The sequence below is a fragment of the Monopterus albus genome, unplaced genomic scaffold (genome assembly GCF_001952655.1).
Source record: "Monopterus albus unplaced genomic scaffold, M_albus_1.0 scaffold131.1, whole genome shotgun sequence".
Lineage (NCBI taxonomy): Eukaryota > Metazoa > Chordata > Actinopteri > Synbranchiformes > Synbranchidae > Monopterus > Monopterus albus.
In genome coordinates, this window is record NW_018128011.1 from 521,548 (window position 1) to 538,516 (window position 16,969).

General features: G+C 38.9%; 2 protein-coding genes across 2 annotated transcripts in view; one reads left to right on the plus strand and one right to left on the minus strand.

The window, feature by feature from the left end:
• Positions 1 to 6,949, plus strand: part of LOC109967561 (mediator of RNA polymerase II transcription subunit 15-like) — a 15,425-nt gene extending 8,476 nt beyond the window's left edge. The window contains 11 exon segments of the mRNA XM_020613222.1: positions 1,996 to 2,141; positions 2,795 to 2,922; positions 3,790 to 3,924; positions 4,460 to 4,523; positions 4,620 to 4,686; positions 5,464 to 5,506; positions 5,509 to 5,608; positions 5,913 to 6,079; positions 6,204 to 6,239; positions 6,242 to 6,289; positions 6,688 to 6,949. Of these exon segments, the coding sequence (XP_020468878.1) occupies positions 1,996 to 2,141; positions 2,795 to 2,922; positions 3,790 to 3,924; positions 4,460 to 4,523; positions 4,620 to 4,686; positions 5,464 to 5,506; positions 5,509 to 5,608; positions 5,913 to 6,079; positions 6,204 to 6,239; positions 6,242 to 6,289; positions 6,688 to 6,824 (1,071 nt within the window). The 3' untranslated portion in view covers positions 6,825 to 6,949.
• thoc6 (THO complex 6) lies at positions 6,895 to 16,177 on the minus strand. Its single transcript, XM_020613209.1, has 13 exons — positions 16,020 to 16,177; positions 15,081 to 15,172; positions 14,912 to 14,976; positions 13,886 to 13,989; positions 12,607 to 12,644; positions 12,452 to 12,500; positions 12,290 to 12,361; positions 11,321 to 11,423; positions 11,182 to 11,231; positions 10,651 to 10,713; positions 10,011 to 10,121; positions 9,264 to 9,392; positions 6,895 to 8,099 (listed from the first exon to the last, which is right to left on the minus strand). Exons 1-13 carry the CDS (start codon positions 16,032 to 16,034, stop codon positions 8,019 to 8,021), a joined length of 972 nt encoding a protein of 323 aa, XP_020468865.1. The 5' UTR covers positions 16,035 to 16,177; the 3' UTR covers positions 6,895 to 8,018.
• Positions 16,178 to 16,969: the final 792 nt, after the last annotated feature.

Here is a 16,969-nt window from a genome sequence, read left to right on the forward strand (position 1 = left end):
TATTTATTGCCCTCCTGACTCCTGACCTCTGGCCCCTGACCCGTGAACCATTCCTGTCCTGTCCACAGTGTGCTTCTGTCTGTCAGTGGCTTTTTCACCTCATCGTGCTCTGCCTGCTTACACCTTTTTAGGATCAAACAGTTAGGTAAGGGAAAATTCAGTGTGTGTACGTGATGAATCCAAACTAACATTTGAACCCAGGCTGGGCCAAATAAGATCCAGAGGAGAGAAGAGAGCAGCCCTCAACAGATGACTCATATGACTCAATGTACATTTTAACAGCACAGCAGCAAATGTTTTCTTTTCACTGGACGTTTCCTTTCAGGCTACGGCTGTTTCATGTTATTCCTAGAGGTTGTTGGAACTAGGGCTGCAACCTAAACACAGATTATTCAAATCAACAGTCAAGAGAACTCTAAGTCAAATCTCATTTTAAGATCTGCCACTGTACAAAAGGTAACAGTGACATGGGCGCTGATGCGACCTGGTCCACTTGTTGTAGAGCTGACTACAGCAGGTGCCATCAGCAGCCAATCAAGAGAGAGGATTTTATAATTGAACTATGAGCAAGACACTTTTTATTTCTCTGACTGACTGATTTTTTTCCTTCACAGATGAACAAAAACATTAAAATGTTCTTACAGATTAAAAACTGAGCCATGTAGCCAGTTGAGAAGTTTAGTGTAGGGCAGCAGCTCTTAAATAGATTAAAGCAGGAACCACAGGCGCATGGGGAAGTTTAAAATACTGGGCCAACTCTGGCTTAACATTGATTTATGGCTGCAACTATCAGTTATTCTTTTTCTCAATAGAAGTGAAAATCCAGCAGATCTTCACAATTATGAAGTTGGAACTAGCCACTGTTTTTACTTGAAAAATCATTTCAACAGTTAACTCTCAGTGGATTGTAGATGAATTTATTTCATAAACCAACTTTTTCCAAAAAGCGCCAACATCGGATGACAGAGACAGAACATTACTGAGTGTAAGATGTTTCCTATTAACAGTTGTGCAACAAACAGCCACTGTAAATCAACTTTTGAATAAGACTACGTTCACACTGCAGGTCTTAATGCTCAGATCGGATTTTTTGCAGAAATCCGATTTTTTTGCGCTGTTGTTCACACTGTCATTTAAATGCGACTGCCATCTGTCTCATGTGTGAACGGTATACAGCCCTGAGGTGACCCGCATGCGCAAAAGAGGACGTGACGTCAGACGCAGCGTACTTTGTTTGCGAAAATAAAAATGGATGCGGCTCGTGATAGCATGTGCGTAGTGATGTACCAGTTAATGTGCAATCGAAATAAAGAAATAATAAGAAGGAGAGCACAAATATTGCTTATGGCCTCGCCTCCTCCAGCGCAGAATTGTGACGTCTGTTGCATTTCAATGACCTAAAAATCGCATGAAATGCGACCTGGCCGTTCAGACTGAAGTCGCATTGCAAAACATCGGATATGTATCCGATTTAGGACCACATATGAAAGTGGCCTGGGCCGGATTTGACAAAATAGGATTTGTGCTGTTCACACTGTCATAAGGAAATCGGATATGGGTCACATTTGGGCAAAAAGATCGGATTTGAGCCACTTCAGCCTGCAGTGTGAACGTGGCCTAAGAGGGATTTTTGTTCAGTTTCTCAGTAGCTACACTTTGTGATTCCACAGATGCTGCAGTTCATTGAAAAAGACTTAAGAATTAAGATGGTTGTTACTTAATGTGCATTCATGTGTCTTTCACATTGTTTGTCAACGAAAATTGTAAAACATTTAATCATAGTTCTTGTTATCAGATACTACTTTTTCAGTTTGTCTTGTTTTCATCATGAAGAATAGGCAATCAATGAATATTTTTCATTATAGTTTTCATTGGCAAAACTCTCACTGGCCAGATGTGGCTGATCCACTCTATCATCAGCTATTTTTTACCACTTCTGTTCATAAAGTTCCTGTTTCTCTAGCAGCTGCAGCACATCCTCTTGTGATTGGCTGATTTGCCTTCTCTTTTGTCCAATCACAGGTACAGCAGCATTCCATGATGTCATCACCATCACTGGTGCAGGTCCAGACGCCACAGCCGATGCCTCCCCCTCCCCAGCCTTCACCCCAGCCCCCCACCTCACAGCCAAACTCAGCCGGGTATGACGAGTTCACATTTGACAGCTTCAATAAAATAAAAACACTTGTGATGCTGCGTCTTGTTTGTTTACGGTTTATTTGTATCATTTATTTGACTTTTAATGATTTATAGTTGTATACACCTGGTGTAGGCTCAAACCTATTGGTTTAGAAAGGAAACTCGGTTTTTAAACAGTTTATTCATCTACACTAACCTGTCAGTACAATTAGTCTGAGCCCATTTACATTCAGACTGGTGTAGCCAGTGTGTAGCCTCTGGCTGAGAGTTTAGACTTCCTACTTATAGACTGAACTGTTAAAAAACTCCATTGTTCTCTCCTTGCAGTGAGAGATTAAACCACATCAGCTGAATTATCTGTTTACTGAGCACTTTATAGCAGGGTTTGCATGGGGATGTGCAGTATTCGACCTGTTGTACTGTCAAATGTGCTATCTTCTGGTATAGTGTGCAATATTTATAAGCAGTTTTCGAGTTTGACTTCTTACTTTATCTGTTTTGTTGATCTTTAAGGTATTTATTGTCAAATGTATGTATTTTGTTATGTGATTGATAGTAAGGGTGCTGCTGGAGTTGAATGTTTTGTGATGCTGAGCCAAGGTTTCTGCACTCTGTGTGTCTTGTCTTAACTTCTGTTTCCTGCCTCCTCTCTCAGCTCGGGTCCCACTCCATCTCCAGGGGGTTTCCAGCCCAGCCCGTCTCCTCAGCCCTCACAGAGCCCTGCCAACGCCAGAACTCCCCAGAACTATGGAGTTCCCTCTCCTGGACCGCTCAGTACTCCAGGTACACACACACACACACAGTCAGACATTTTATGGAACACTACAGGGAAGAACGACCATAAAATTGAGTGACACACTAACAGGTATCCTCTGCTGCCCACAACTGTTTGAAGCGTTCTGATTTTTCTGCTTTTTAACTTATTTCACTGTGTTTTAGCCGCACCTTTGCTTTTATTAAAACTGTTATTGCTGTAAGTCAGCAACAGTCATTGCTGCTGCCTCAGTGTTTAATGGTGATACAGATACAAACAGTTGAAAGTAAGGTGGAAGGAGAAAGATGAGGCCACACAGCCTGGACCGTGTCATCTTGTCACCACCACACAGCCACATCTGTTAGCTGTTAGCCTAGCAAGCTCACTGTGAACACATACCTGCGATGGATGACAGACAGCAGGCAAAGCTGAAACTATTGCAACTCTGCAAGTTTATGCTCGTTTTGCAGGTTATTTTGATAGACACTTAATGGCTTTTTACTTGCCAAGGTTTTATTGCACATACAGAACCAAGCACAGTTGCTGATTTGTTAATTTCACTTTTGTTTCACTCCAACTTCTTCTGCAGTGTCTCAAACCAAGGCAATGGACATTTGGTTTTCATTTGCTTTTCATTTTTGGCTCAGAAAGGTTACACTCTGAAAGATTAGGATTATAGTCATTTTATGAGGTTAGGTAGCACTCTGTTAACATGCATTCAACAGTTGACTACCCCTGGACACTTCCAGACGGTGAAGAAGTATGTGTGGAGACTTGGAACACAGTGCATCCAGAGAGTATTCACAGTGCTTAACTTTTTCCACATTTTGTTATGTTACAGCCAAAATGGACTAAATTCATTGTTGTCCTCAAAATTCTCCTCTCTGTCCTTGCAGGTAACCCCAGCTCAGTGATGAGTCCAGCCGGAGCTACATCTCTAGAGGACCAGCAGTACATGGAGAAACTCAAACAGCTCTCCAAATACATCGAACCTCTGCGCAGGATGATTAACAAGATCGACAAAAATGAAGGTCATCCTTGGAGATGAAATGCTCAGATGATTTACAGAACATAAATTTTGAATGATTAATTATTTAAGTAATTTATATATGGTATATACACACACCAGCTGCTTTATTAGATGCACCTGTACAATTGTATGCAGTTCAATGTAACTCATATGCCTTAACATCTGTGTTTATGAAGCTCATAATGTTTTGGTTTTTGGTGAAATTGTCATAAATGTCTAAATTCAATTCTATGTTTATTATTGAGGTCATAGTTAAAGGTGGTGTTGTACTGGACTACATTATATTTAGAGGTGTCTCAGTGTTTTGTCCTCCCCAGCTACATACATGAGAGGATCATAATATTAGGAACACAGATGTTAAGATGGAAATGTTGCATTGAATTGCATACAATTGTCCAGGTGTATCTAATAAAGTAACAGCAACGGGCATTTATGTGTCAGTTGGCTGGATTTCCTTTTAGACTGTTGGTCAAACAAGACATTTAAGATGAGATTTTTTTTGTGTGTGCGTTCCTTTTGGATTTTTCTGTAAACAGACAGAAAGAAGGACCTGAGTAAGATGAAGAGTCTGCTGACCATCCTGACTGATCCAAACACGAGGTAACAGGCCACATCATGAATGCCACAGTAATTCCACACTTCTCATCAATAGCAATTCCCTTGAATCCATGTGCTCCTGTGACTTCTGTACTGCAGATGTCCTCTGAAGACACTACAGAAGTGTGAAATCGCTTTAGAGAAACTGAAGAACGACATGGCCGTGGTATGAACCTCTGCCTCTGTTTTCTTTCTGGCTTTTTTTTTTTTTTTTTTTTTTTTTTTTTTTTTTTTTACTTTAACTCTTCTACTTTCACTGTCTAGAACTATGTCTTTAAGGTGTTTCGATATTGTTAGACCACATTGCAGTGCAGTAACTGGGCTGGATAAAAATATAGATTTTTCTGATCAATTGCAGCTCTTGCCATGCTGAATCACAAATCGGCATCAATAGTTACAGAATGTGATCGGGCTGCCCCCTAAAAGTCAACTAGTCGAATCATCAGTCGGAGACGGCGTTAGGGAAGCTACTTTTGCTGTGTTGAACAGCCAAATGAGATTTGACTGACAAAATTCTGAGTAGGGTACAGCTCTACCATGCAGATCCTGTCAACAAGAGGGACAGACTGCAAAAATACTCCACATTGATCTGTGCTCTGGGTTTGTTTTGCTGAACAGATGTTATCTCTGGCTATGAGATGTGAGGCTGTGGAAGTCAAATCAACAGTGTGTACATTCTGCTTTATTCAGTCTGGTCCTGTTGGGTATAATGGACCTATAATGTGACCTGTATGTCATTTTATACTCAAAGAAACAGTGTTGCTCACTTGTTGAATGTAGCAAAACTTTTTAACTTTTCAAGATTGTACATTTTATGCAACATCTGATGTAAATTAAACATCACGCCTTGAATCAGCGAATCCAAATCATCACATTAAATTAAATTGAGAGATCAGTATCAAAGTCCAGCCCTAGCAGTGACTGCCTTTCCCTGTTTTTTCAGCCGACCCCCCCACCTCCTCCAGTGGCCACCAAACAGCAGTATTTGTGGACGCTGTCATGGCCAACATTCGCTCGCCTTTCTTCAACCACTCTCTGTACCGAACCTTCGCCCCGGCCATGACCTCCATCCATGGACCCCCCATCACGTAGGTTTATTTTCTGCAGCACTTCTGGAGTCACAGACAGATCAGTGTTAAAGGTTCAGTAAAAAAAAATAAATTCTTTCTACAGAACAAACAGTCCCTATGTGTGAACGGTCTGCAGTGTTTTGTAGAGTATCCAGAATGACAAGGAACAAAACTGTGACATTGCAGCAGGGTACTGTCGGCATCCCAGTGGAGTAATTGCAGCATTTCGGTTGGGATAGTTAAAACATTGACCATGCTGAGGTTATATGAAACATTGAGCTACTGTTTAAAGAGCAGTGATAATTGTCATATATCTCCTCAGGGGTCCCAGTGTCTCTGGTCGCAAGAGGAAGCACGAGGATGATGAGCGTCACACTATCCCCAACATTCTGCAGGGAGAAGTGGCTCGCCTCGACGTCAAGTTCCTGGTCAACCTGGATACTTCGTACTGCAGCAATAACGGCACCGTGCACCTTATCTGCAAACTGGGTGAGACTGACTCACATCACGTCAGCCAGGACAGTGTGTCCACACATTGGGCAGGCCATTCAGATTTGGGTGTTAATAACAGTTAAGCAGTGTTGTTTATTACTGTTGTTTGTTCTGTTGCCAGATGATAAAAACCTCCCCAGTGTTCCTCCTCCTCAGCTCACTATCCTGATCAGAGCCCTTACTGGGCTGATGATGGAGAACAGTACGGTGAGATGACGATACACGATCGTGTGAATATGGATTTAAAAAAAGACAGGAAACAGTCCTGTGTGTGACTGTTTGTAGCATTCAGCTGATGAACTAGAAGTACTTATTGAATATTACCTCTAATTTTAGCTATAATTAATTTAGTCCCTTGTCTTATCTTAAATTGTTAATGTTTACATTATATGTGTATTTATTGTTTTCACACCTTTGCTGTTTTTAATTTGACTTCATAATAACAATCATCTTTTATTTCATTTTAACTTTGCATTTTACTTTTGTAAATGTTTTTGTATTTTATCTGATTGTAAAGTGTGTTGAGACCTGGTGGTATGAGACCACACCAGAAGCTGCTGTTTGTGTTAATGGGGCTTTTGACCACGTCTTCTGTCTCTCATCAGGTGCCAACAGCTTCCTGCAGACGGTTCACAGCAACATGACATCCAAACTGCTTCAGCTGCCGGACAAACACTCGGTGACGGAGCTGCTCAACACCTGGGCTCAGAGTGTACGCCAGGCCTGCCTGTCGGCTGCCTGAGGCCCCCGCCCGCTGCTCGCCTAATGTTACCGGCTGCAGTCATAGTAACACACAGTTTATATGGACACTACAGTCTAATCTGATGTTTGACAGGTTTCATTTCTCCATTAAAATGCTTTTTCATATACATGCATACATTTCTGTTAAATGCTGTGTAACAACTCTTCAAAGTGCAATTTTAACACTATATTTGAGACCCAAGACCTACATCCAAAACTGGATCCACTAGAACCACACCAAGGACTGAATAAACCCCCTAGGTAGTATAAGAACCACCTCAAAGGTTTCACTGTACTTCATCTGTACCGACTAGTCCCCATAGTCAGAACCACCAGCTCTATATATAGCTTGCTTGTATATATTTCTACATTTGTTTCTGCAATGACAGGTTGGTTTAAAGCTTGCAGACAGGAGACATAAAGGGGAAGCAGTAAGAGACCAACATGTGGACAGCCAAACTGTTTTTTATGTATTCTGCTTTTTGAATGCTACGCATGTTTAGTTGGAATGAGTTTCTGTTGGAGATGCAATTCCAAGTTTTGCACCATAGAGGAGACTGGTGTGAAGGTCAAGTTTGTTTACTTTGGTTTTCAAAGTGAAAATCTAAAAGTACTTTCTTTGCTATGATAATTAAAAACCTTTCACTTCAACTTGGAAAATCATGGAATCACTTTCACCACTTAATCACAGACATATGTAACACTGATGAAGAAGTAAAAACAAATAGTACATTTTTATAACATTCATAGCCAGTACAGACTTCTTGTTTCTCTTGTCAGCCAGTGAGAATAGTGGAGCTGCTTAATACTGTGTATTTAGTTTTAATGTATTTCTTAAGTTTTGACTAGATGTGGTGCTTGTATTTTTCCCCCCCATTTATTTTTGGGAGAATTTTTTTACTGGTGATCTCAACAGTTAGCACCACTAGATCATCCACAGCACCAGCTTCTGTAAATAAGAGGAAAAATCAAGAGGGAGAAGGTGTTTGTATAAAGTGGACATTTTGAGTTTAGATTATTATGACAAAAGAACCCAGTTTGTATAAAATCAGAGAAAAATATTTTAATATCTTGAGACTAAAATGTACAAAAGCCGTGAGGAGAGTTTCTTCCAAAAAAAAAAAAAATCACTAATACTCCGCTTCTTCACCTCGAGACACAAACATTGATATGCAACACCACTTATGCTGTGTGTTCAGAAGCTGAGGGAAAAGGCTCTATACGACAGGTTGGTGAACACGTCAATGTGGCTACTGCTACCTCCTGCTGTCAGCACCTGCACAGACACAAAATACATGGACTTAAAGTGATGTCACATTCAGAGCGACTCCACACCGAGCTCCATAGATCTGACGATGAAGGTTACAAGCTGAACTGTAAACGTTTCTTTTCTTTTTTTTTTACAAAATAACCAAGGAAATGAGACATTCCAGAGCTTGATGATGTTGGCCCAAAAATCAATAAATAAATGATAAACAATTTAAGTTTTTCTCAAAAAAAAAAAGCAAAAACAGGAAATATTTCAAGACCAACAACACTTTAATGGGTGGGGTTGTTAAGCTACCACCCAACCAATACTGGCTGTTAAAATAAAATCGTGTAACATTATCTGCCTTTTTGTTTGTTTTTTACAAATAAATAAAAGCCATTGGTTTTAACTTGAATCATTGAATGTGTTTAACAACAGGGCTCCCATCATGACCAGTAGTCATGTCAGTGCTTTCTGCTGGACAGACTGCACTAGAGACCGTTTCTAAATGACCTCAAACTAATTTTGAACATTTAGGCTATGTTCACATTACCTGCTGATTCAGTCTTTTTTTCCCCCTACAAATAACTCGGATCTGATCTTTTTACGGGTGTGTAAACAAACCATATCGGATCTGGGCCACTTCCCTACGTGGTCCTAGATCCAATTCATATCAGATCTGACTATGTGACCACTGTCAGATTGGAAGTCATGTGGCTTTTTTTTTTTACATCTCAGTCCTCTCCACATACATTATCACCATCATTCAGTGTCAGCCCCTCAGAGTGGTACAAATGAACACGAAAGAGAACAGCAATAGTCACGGGGGTCTGTGGAGAGACGAGGACGTTTCTGGAGAAGCTTCTGATCAAGCTGAAACTGCAGTCTGTTGCGCAAATAACACTGTTATTCTCGTACACATACAGCTCACATTTCAGTTAAATCTGCATGTGTGACAGTTTAAGACCTCAGTGGTGTCCAAAACACAGCGAGATACATCTCACAAACATGAATTTGAACCATACAACACAAAAAGATAAAAAAAAAAAAAAAAGACTTGAACTAAGCATAAATGCCCGTTATGTGAACACAGCCTTGCTAATACTGACAGAGATGCAAGAAGATAATATTGCCTGATAATTGTCCATTGATTTTCTCAGTGTAGCTCTCTAAGACAGAATAAGCTCTCACCCGGTGCTCAGTGCTGTTGGTGTTGAGCTGCAAGGTGTTGAGACTCTGGGGCATACAGGGGATCTGAGCTTTGACCTCTCCCCCCAGCAGACAGTGAGACACAAATGATCCTTCACCTACAGCCAGAATCTAAAACAGGAGCAGGAAACAAAGACAAATCTTATGAACACACCAAAATTAAATAAAAACAGGTTTTACTACAAATGCAAGACTTCTGGAAACTGAACAGAGCTCTTCTATTGTCAGTGTGTAACATTTCTACAGCGGCTGATTGCCACTAACCTTTAATCTTGACATCAGACTTTGTGTTTTTACTGAATAACATTTATCCTGAGATAATGAGGTTTAATCTCCTCGTCATTATAACTTAATGATCCTCAGATGCCAGCTGATCGGCTTCTATGCTGTCCTACAATCATTAGTCTCACAATTTTTCTGTTTGCTTCCTAATATGTTTCCTATGTCCATAGTGACCCGAGGTACAGTATGTGAGAGTGTGATATTAGTCATTCAGAGTTTACAGGTGTAGCTCTCAGTTATATTACATGATCTTCATCAACAGATGGAGTTTATCTGGTTGTAACTTAATGATCTTTTTCATGGTCAAAAATAAACTTTGAAAGTCTATATTATTTTACTATGTAGTGTGTTATATCAGAAACTTTTAAGAGCTGAGATACTGTGGGAGGGTTAACGTGGTCTTCACGCTGGCATAACATACACATAAGCGCGCACACAGTATCTCACCATGTCCTGGTAGAAGGTGGCCTGTCTCTGGCAGCCTGTCAGAGGGAAGATCGAAGTCGGCGACAGAGAGCGGAGATGCCACAGAGATAGAGAAGGACCTCCACCACACAGCTGCAGGAAGCAGGGGACGAATTGTTCAGTGTGAAACCAGACTCAAAACTGATGCATCAAATTAAATATGTCTATGTACTGAACAATTAGCCTTAACTATTTAATGGTCACAACTAGTAAGCAAACGACACCCATATGTTTGAGGACAGGCTGCACAACCCTCAGTGATCTGAGGGTTGTTACATTACTGGTGTTAATAGTAAATTTAGTACAGATGTATTTTCATTAAAAACACACAAATCATATATATAATAATGTCAATAACTACACAACCATATTTACAACTGTTTGTCATCTGAAAACTTATCACTAAAAATGCTATTGTGAGTTTTCTTTTTCCAGGAGGACTTGAATGCATCATGTCTGTGTTTCTTTATTTTCTGTATTATATTTATTGACAACATTAAGAAAAGAGTTGTGTTGCAGTGTCAGGTTTGAAGAATTATGTATAATCTATAAACCTACCTCCACCCACCTAATATATAAATAAGAACACAACAACAATAAACACATATGTGTGTGTTCTTACCATCCAGTCAGAATCTGTGGTCACACAGCTAATCCATTTACCATACTGAGGCCGTGCACAGGTCTGGAACACACCACACTTAGTTTAGTTTTCTTTCTTATATTTACACTCGATGCCCATAACATAACACCAGCGGTCATATTTGCAGCTTCACCTGACTGTAGTACACACAAATACTGTGAGATGTAACTGTTACCATGAAAATACTGTGGGTTACTGTTCAACTGCTAGTTCCAGCTCAGATTTACAGTCATGGCCAAAAATACTGGCATTTCTGTCAGATAACGCATCACTTCTCCCAGAAAATTGTTGCAATTACAAATTCTTTGGTTGTCTCATGTTATTTCTTTTGTTTGCATTGGAACGACACAAAAAAGGAACGAAAAAAAAAGCCAAATCTGACACATTCCACGTCTCTTTTTTTGATCTCTTCTCTTTAAATACCACTGAGAAACAAAGAAGGGAGGAAATGAAACATCTGTTGTGTAAGAAACGTAAAGTTTAGCTTTCATTAGACAGTATTCAGCTTACCTTATACTTGTAGACCTCGATGCAGTGAACAGACTGACCTGTCCTGCTGTCTGCACAACAGGAGAGAAACATCATTATTTTAACAACAGTCTTGGTGTTTTCTGATGGAAGCCTGCCCAACACGTCGTCCGTCACTCACCCCAAATCCTCACAGCTCCGTCCTCCCCTCCCGACAGGATCTCTGCCTCCCTCTCTCTCACACTCACACAGTGGATGTAGTCCGAATGACCCTGGAGGACCAACTGGAGAAAGACAAGAGACAGTTCTCAAAGAAATCCACAACTTCTTACCTGAACAATTTGATTTGCTTGTCAGAGCTCCAAATGATAAGTTACATGAAATTGTGTTTTTATGAGTTACTGTAAGAGGCAGGAGCAGGGCCAGGGTTTTTATAAATACCGAGCTTGGAAGTCAAAACATATGGTAGCGTAAAAAAAGTGGAAAAAGAGACAAGAAACTTTTGTCTTTACAACTACAAACTTCTTTCATTTTTACAAGAAACCTTTCTATTTAAACTTTCCTCCTCACAACTAAAAACATCATTTTTCAAGTAAATTAGCTCAAAATTTCTCATTACAAACAGAAACTTTTCTCATTAAACTTCTCATTACAACTAGAAACTGATCGGTTTCATAAGAAACTTCTTGTTACAACTACAAACTTTTCTCGTTCAATTTTTTCCTAAACATATTTTTTTTAAAACTTTAATAAAGATATGTTGGGACTGTGATATAACAAGATACATTAAAGGCATTGGTTGTAATAATGTGAAAGGTTTCTGGCATGTAGAAATAATGAGAACATTTGTCATAACATGAAAAATATGTATATAAACATTTTTAGCATAAAATGTATCGGGTAAAAATTTTCATTATAACAAAAAAAAAATATAAGAGCAAATACTTTCTTCCTCATTGTGGCAGCAATATGCTGCCATACAACACAACCGCCTAAAAAATGTTTAAATAGACACCAAGAGACAATTCTCGCTCTGATGATGAACATGATTATGTACTGTAAATGTCTGTTCTCCAAACTGCCAGGAATGTGGAGAAACATCACATTTTTCCCTGAGCAGAGCTGCTGCTGTTCTGATAACCTGACAGACCTTGAAAGCCCCATGTTCCAGATCCAGGATGTGGACATTGTTGTCTCCTCCACCGATCACAAGGCTGTTATCCTGAAGCACAGAAACAAACAGAGAGCAGAATTAACACATTTTAATTAAACACCACTCTTATTTTCATTCAGTCACAGCGTCTGGACTCACGCTGGGGTTGACTGCCATCGAGTTGATCTCTGGGATCTCCAGACTGGATCTGCAGAAAAAGAATTAAACAAATCCTCAGTGAGTCCAGTCAGCTGTGTGGGCCTCTGAGACAGACAGAAAATAGAAACATAATGTGTAGAAACATCATTTCTCACTTGTAGTTGGGTCTTTTTGTCCACAAAGGTTTCGCATTCTGAGGAAATAAAAAGTCTCATATCAGACAAACATGTAGCTTTTTATTTATAAAGAACAGTTTCCCAGTTTTTAGGCTGTTTTAAATCGATACTCAGGTGCTTATTTCGATATTGAAACATTTGCTTTGTTTCCCTCTTTTCTCTTTGGTCTGTTTTTGCTATTTTGAAGTACATGCTGTATGTGGCATGTTGGCATGTCATCCTTAGATACTGTCAACTTTTGTCATGTGTGTGTGAATTTTTTACTTCATGTTTTATCCCTTTGCACTAATAAAATGTTTTTAGAGAATCAACATATTCACACAATGCCTGACACTATAATATATATTTTGTACTGCTTGTGCCCATCCACTGCAGCGCAAAAGGAAACAGTGGTGGACTACATCACCATTCCTCCTAAGAAGTAACCTACGGACCACTGTTGTGGGATGGTTAGACTGGAAGGGCATTATTTTAATCCTGAACGTCAACTTGGCTTTTCTAAATATTATACATTTGTATGAACAATAAGTAATACATGGAAATATATTTTAAAAATAAAATAAAAAACATAATTATTCCTACAGTAAAACTACATTATTGAACGTACTTGCAATGCCTGCGTGGGCCACCAGGGGGCTGCGAACCACTGATTGAAAACCCTTGGACAAAGTAGCTAAGCACATTTACTCAAGTTCTTGAGGTTCTTGTACTTTACTGGGCTATTCTGCTACAATATACTCAGATATCATTGAGAGGAGACATTTCTCTCCAGATAAAATATTTTAACTACTGATACATTAAGTACATTTCACTGGTAATATTTCTGCACTTCTTCTGAAGTAGGATTCTGAATAGAGGACTTTTACATATAATGGAGTAATTTGAAACTGTGGTGCTGGTACTTTTACTAAAGTAAGGGACCCGAGAACTTTGTTCTCCATTACCAGGGAAACACTGCAGAAACCCAACCAGAGGTTTTTGTACTAAACAGGTAGAAACACTGGAAGACATCCACTTGATTGGTCTACTGAAACTCACATGGCTGAAGCCTCAGATTCACACAGATAAACTCCTGGATATATTTTGCACAAAGCAAGGACAGTGGATTTTGTCCTCCATCATTTACAATGAAAGAACATTATGAAAGGATCTTTTAAACGGCCACTATGAACAGGATGAATGACTGTGGAATGGACACCTGGTTGTTTTAAAACAGAGCTGAAAAACTGTGAAGCTGTCCATTAAATCTGATCTGTACCTTCTTGGTGAGCTCGGCCCAGCTCCAGGCGCTGACCTCTCCATTTCCTGCACTCAGGAGGTGACAGTCAGTGGAGAGGAGAGAGAAAACCGGACCTTCGTGAGCTGAAGCACAAGAAGAGACCAAAATCTTTGAAATCCTTTATTCAGGGCATCATCACTTAAGATTTTGACTGATAACACTACATACAACAACAGAGGCTGGGTTAGTACTTGTCATTAACAAAATATGTCTTCCAAAATACTTCAAATAAGGCAATTTATTTTTTTATTTGGGGTTGCTTCAAAAATGTAGTTTTTGACTTTGTGTTTTGTTTTTGATGTTTTTCAAACTGAATAAAATAATAAAACGATGAAATGATGAAAAAAAATCCCTCCAAAAAAAAACCAGGAGAAACCAATTTCATAGTTGTTGGGAGCTGCATGTTGTCCTTTTTCAGTCTTGAAGTAGACAATCTAAGTGGAACTGCAACAATAAGTCATTAATGGATAATAAGTTGATCAACAGAACATTGACCAGGAATGATCTGATGTGTAGTTTCTCAAATGTGGGAATTTGCTGCTTTTCCTTTTCTTAATATGGCAGTATAGCAAATATCTGTGGGGCTGTTGGACAAAAAGGTACACATGAAAATGTCACCTTGGGCTTTGTGAAATTTGGATAAATATTTTTTCACATCAAATGACTGCTGTCTCTCTGCCTCCAAAGCAGCCTGATAAACCAACACTGAAAAAAAAATCCTTAAAAGTGTTGTGTCCAAATTCATGGCAAAGGTTTCACAATCAGAAACAGTTAACTTGGACTCGAGTACCCTGGTAGCTGAACAGTTACAGAACATGCCACAAAAATGCAACAGCCATGATTTGATTCTGGCTGTAGACCTTTGTTGTATGTCATTCCCCCTTCTCTCTCACGTTGTCTGTCTCCATCTCATTATCAACTGCCAAATAAAGGCAAAAAACCAAAACACTGTCTTAAAAAATGTTAATTTGTTTAAATGTTAGTACAGATAAGTTTACAACTCACCAGTGAAGGTTAGAACAGGTTTCTGATTTAGTCCTGTTGCCTCTGGACTCAGAGCTGCAGATAGGCTACAACAGTTCAACACAATCATCATTAATTACTCATCAGCACACCTTCATGAAGATAAAATGTGTTTTCATGAGTCCTATGAGGTGTTTTCATGCAGTCTGACCTAAAAAGTGCAATTTCTCCATAGTTGTTTCCAGCTGCCAGGAACCGACCACAGGGGGAAAAACTCTGAGAGAAAACTGACATGTGGAGGAGCTGCAGACAAAAACAGAGAACATTTTTTAGTTTTTATTGTGGTTTTTATTATACTGGCTCAAAGCTAAATTTTCATTTACCATATTTACACACAGTCCCTGTCCTTAGGCTGTTATAACAAGAACCAGAGAGGAAACCTGTCTGTTACTTTACCTGTTTGACAGCAATGACAATACCATCTACAGTTGATGTAACCTCTACAGATGTTTTGCCAATACACAATTGATCTGGTAGAGCAGGGAAATCAGAATTGGATAAAGATAATCACCTTTATTTGGCCAAGTAAGTTACACACAAGGAATTTGTTTCTGGCACAGAACCGAGGCAGCCATCTGCGGCGCCAAATCACACCGATTTTGTGAACCCTACAGATCTGGTCATTATTTTAGTAAAAACAACGTTAACAAATGTTCATATAACCCATATTTTTAATACAGACATAAACAGTATAGATAGTGGATGGATAAATGAATGCATAGCTTTGATTGGAGCTCAGCTGGATATCTTTCTGAAAGTTCTTTCAAATATCACTGACATACATTTTTCTACATTTTCTGTCTGCTAGGTTTTTCCCAAAATAACTGGAGATGACTTATCACTATAACGATTTGGCAAATGTTGAATTAACCAGAAGATTCTCTTTAACATAAAAAGGCCATGCTTATTAACCTAAATTAACCTTTTAACGTACGAGAAATGTATCATATGCTAACGTTGGTATCCAAATGTTAGACGACAACACAACACAAAGCGCGAAGGAGTTGCAAAAAAAATTTAAATTAAAAGGTCAGTAAGTTTCTATAATTCATGTCAGAAGCGAGAGTTTTACACACATGAACAACTTTACCTCTACGGGACCCATTCTGCTGAATAAAAACACCCAGCGCTCCACCAAAACTGGCAAAGAGCCGCAGGAATATAACAAATGAAGCAGTATAATATCAAACGACGCGAAGAGGAAAAGAGTTGAGAATTTGTTTGGCGCCGAATAGTGACGTTTCTTTGGCGCAAGGGATTCTGGGACATGTGGTAGAAATTAACTATTTTTCATACACCGTTTATGTCATGCAAAGTTATATTTTAATTAAATTACATACAATGACAAAATAAACAGGCACAAATATATACAAACCTTAATGGAAAACATTATATCATGATTATGTTATTATATTCTCACCTTCACAACTTCTGCACATAATAAAATGTTCAGCACATCAATAGTACATTTATTGATTTCATGAGAAGTTCTTACATGACGCCTTCGATATTTTATTTATGCTTCGGAGGACAATTAACTGCTCTTTGCTTTTAATGAAAAAATCACTTCTGACAAACAATGGCTCTGTAACTTATACTCCTCATAAATTCCTCTCAAATTTAATGTAATACTGTTATACACAGGTATGCTTTTTTCCCCTAAAATGTGTTTTAATTTAGTTATCCACCATCACTAAAGCCAAAAATCTACAAAAATAAGCATGGTGTAAGGGGGTAGGCTACATATATATTTCTTATTTATGTACGATCAGAGTTTCATCAAAACCGATAACAATACTGAACAACATACTGCCTGTGCATGTAAAATTTCATAAGTCACGGAATATTAAAAAAAATTGTAATATCTCCACCTACTGCTGGATTTAAACCAACACTGAAAAGTGCTCAGAGCACCACTGTGCAGCAAACTTGTGTGTTTATAATTTAGTTCAATTTAACTTAGTTCCATTTCATGTATATTTTATGAGAATTTTTTTAAATGCAGTCTAATCTGTCATGTATAAGACAATGATGCATACT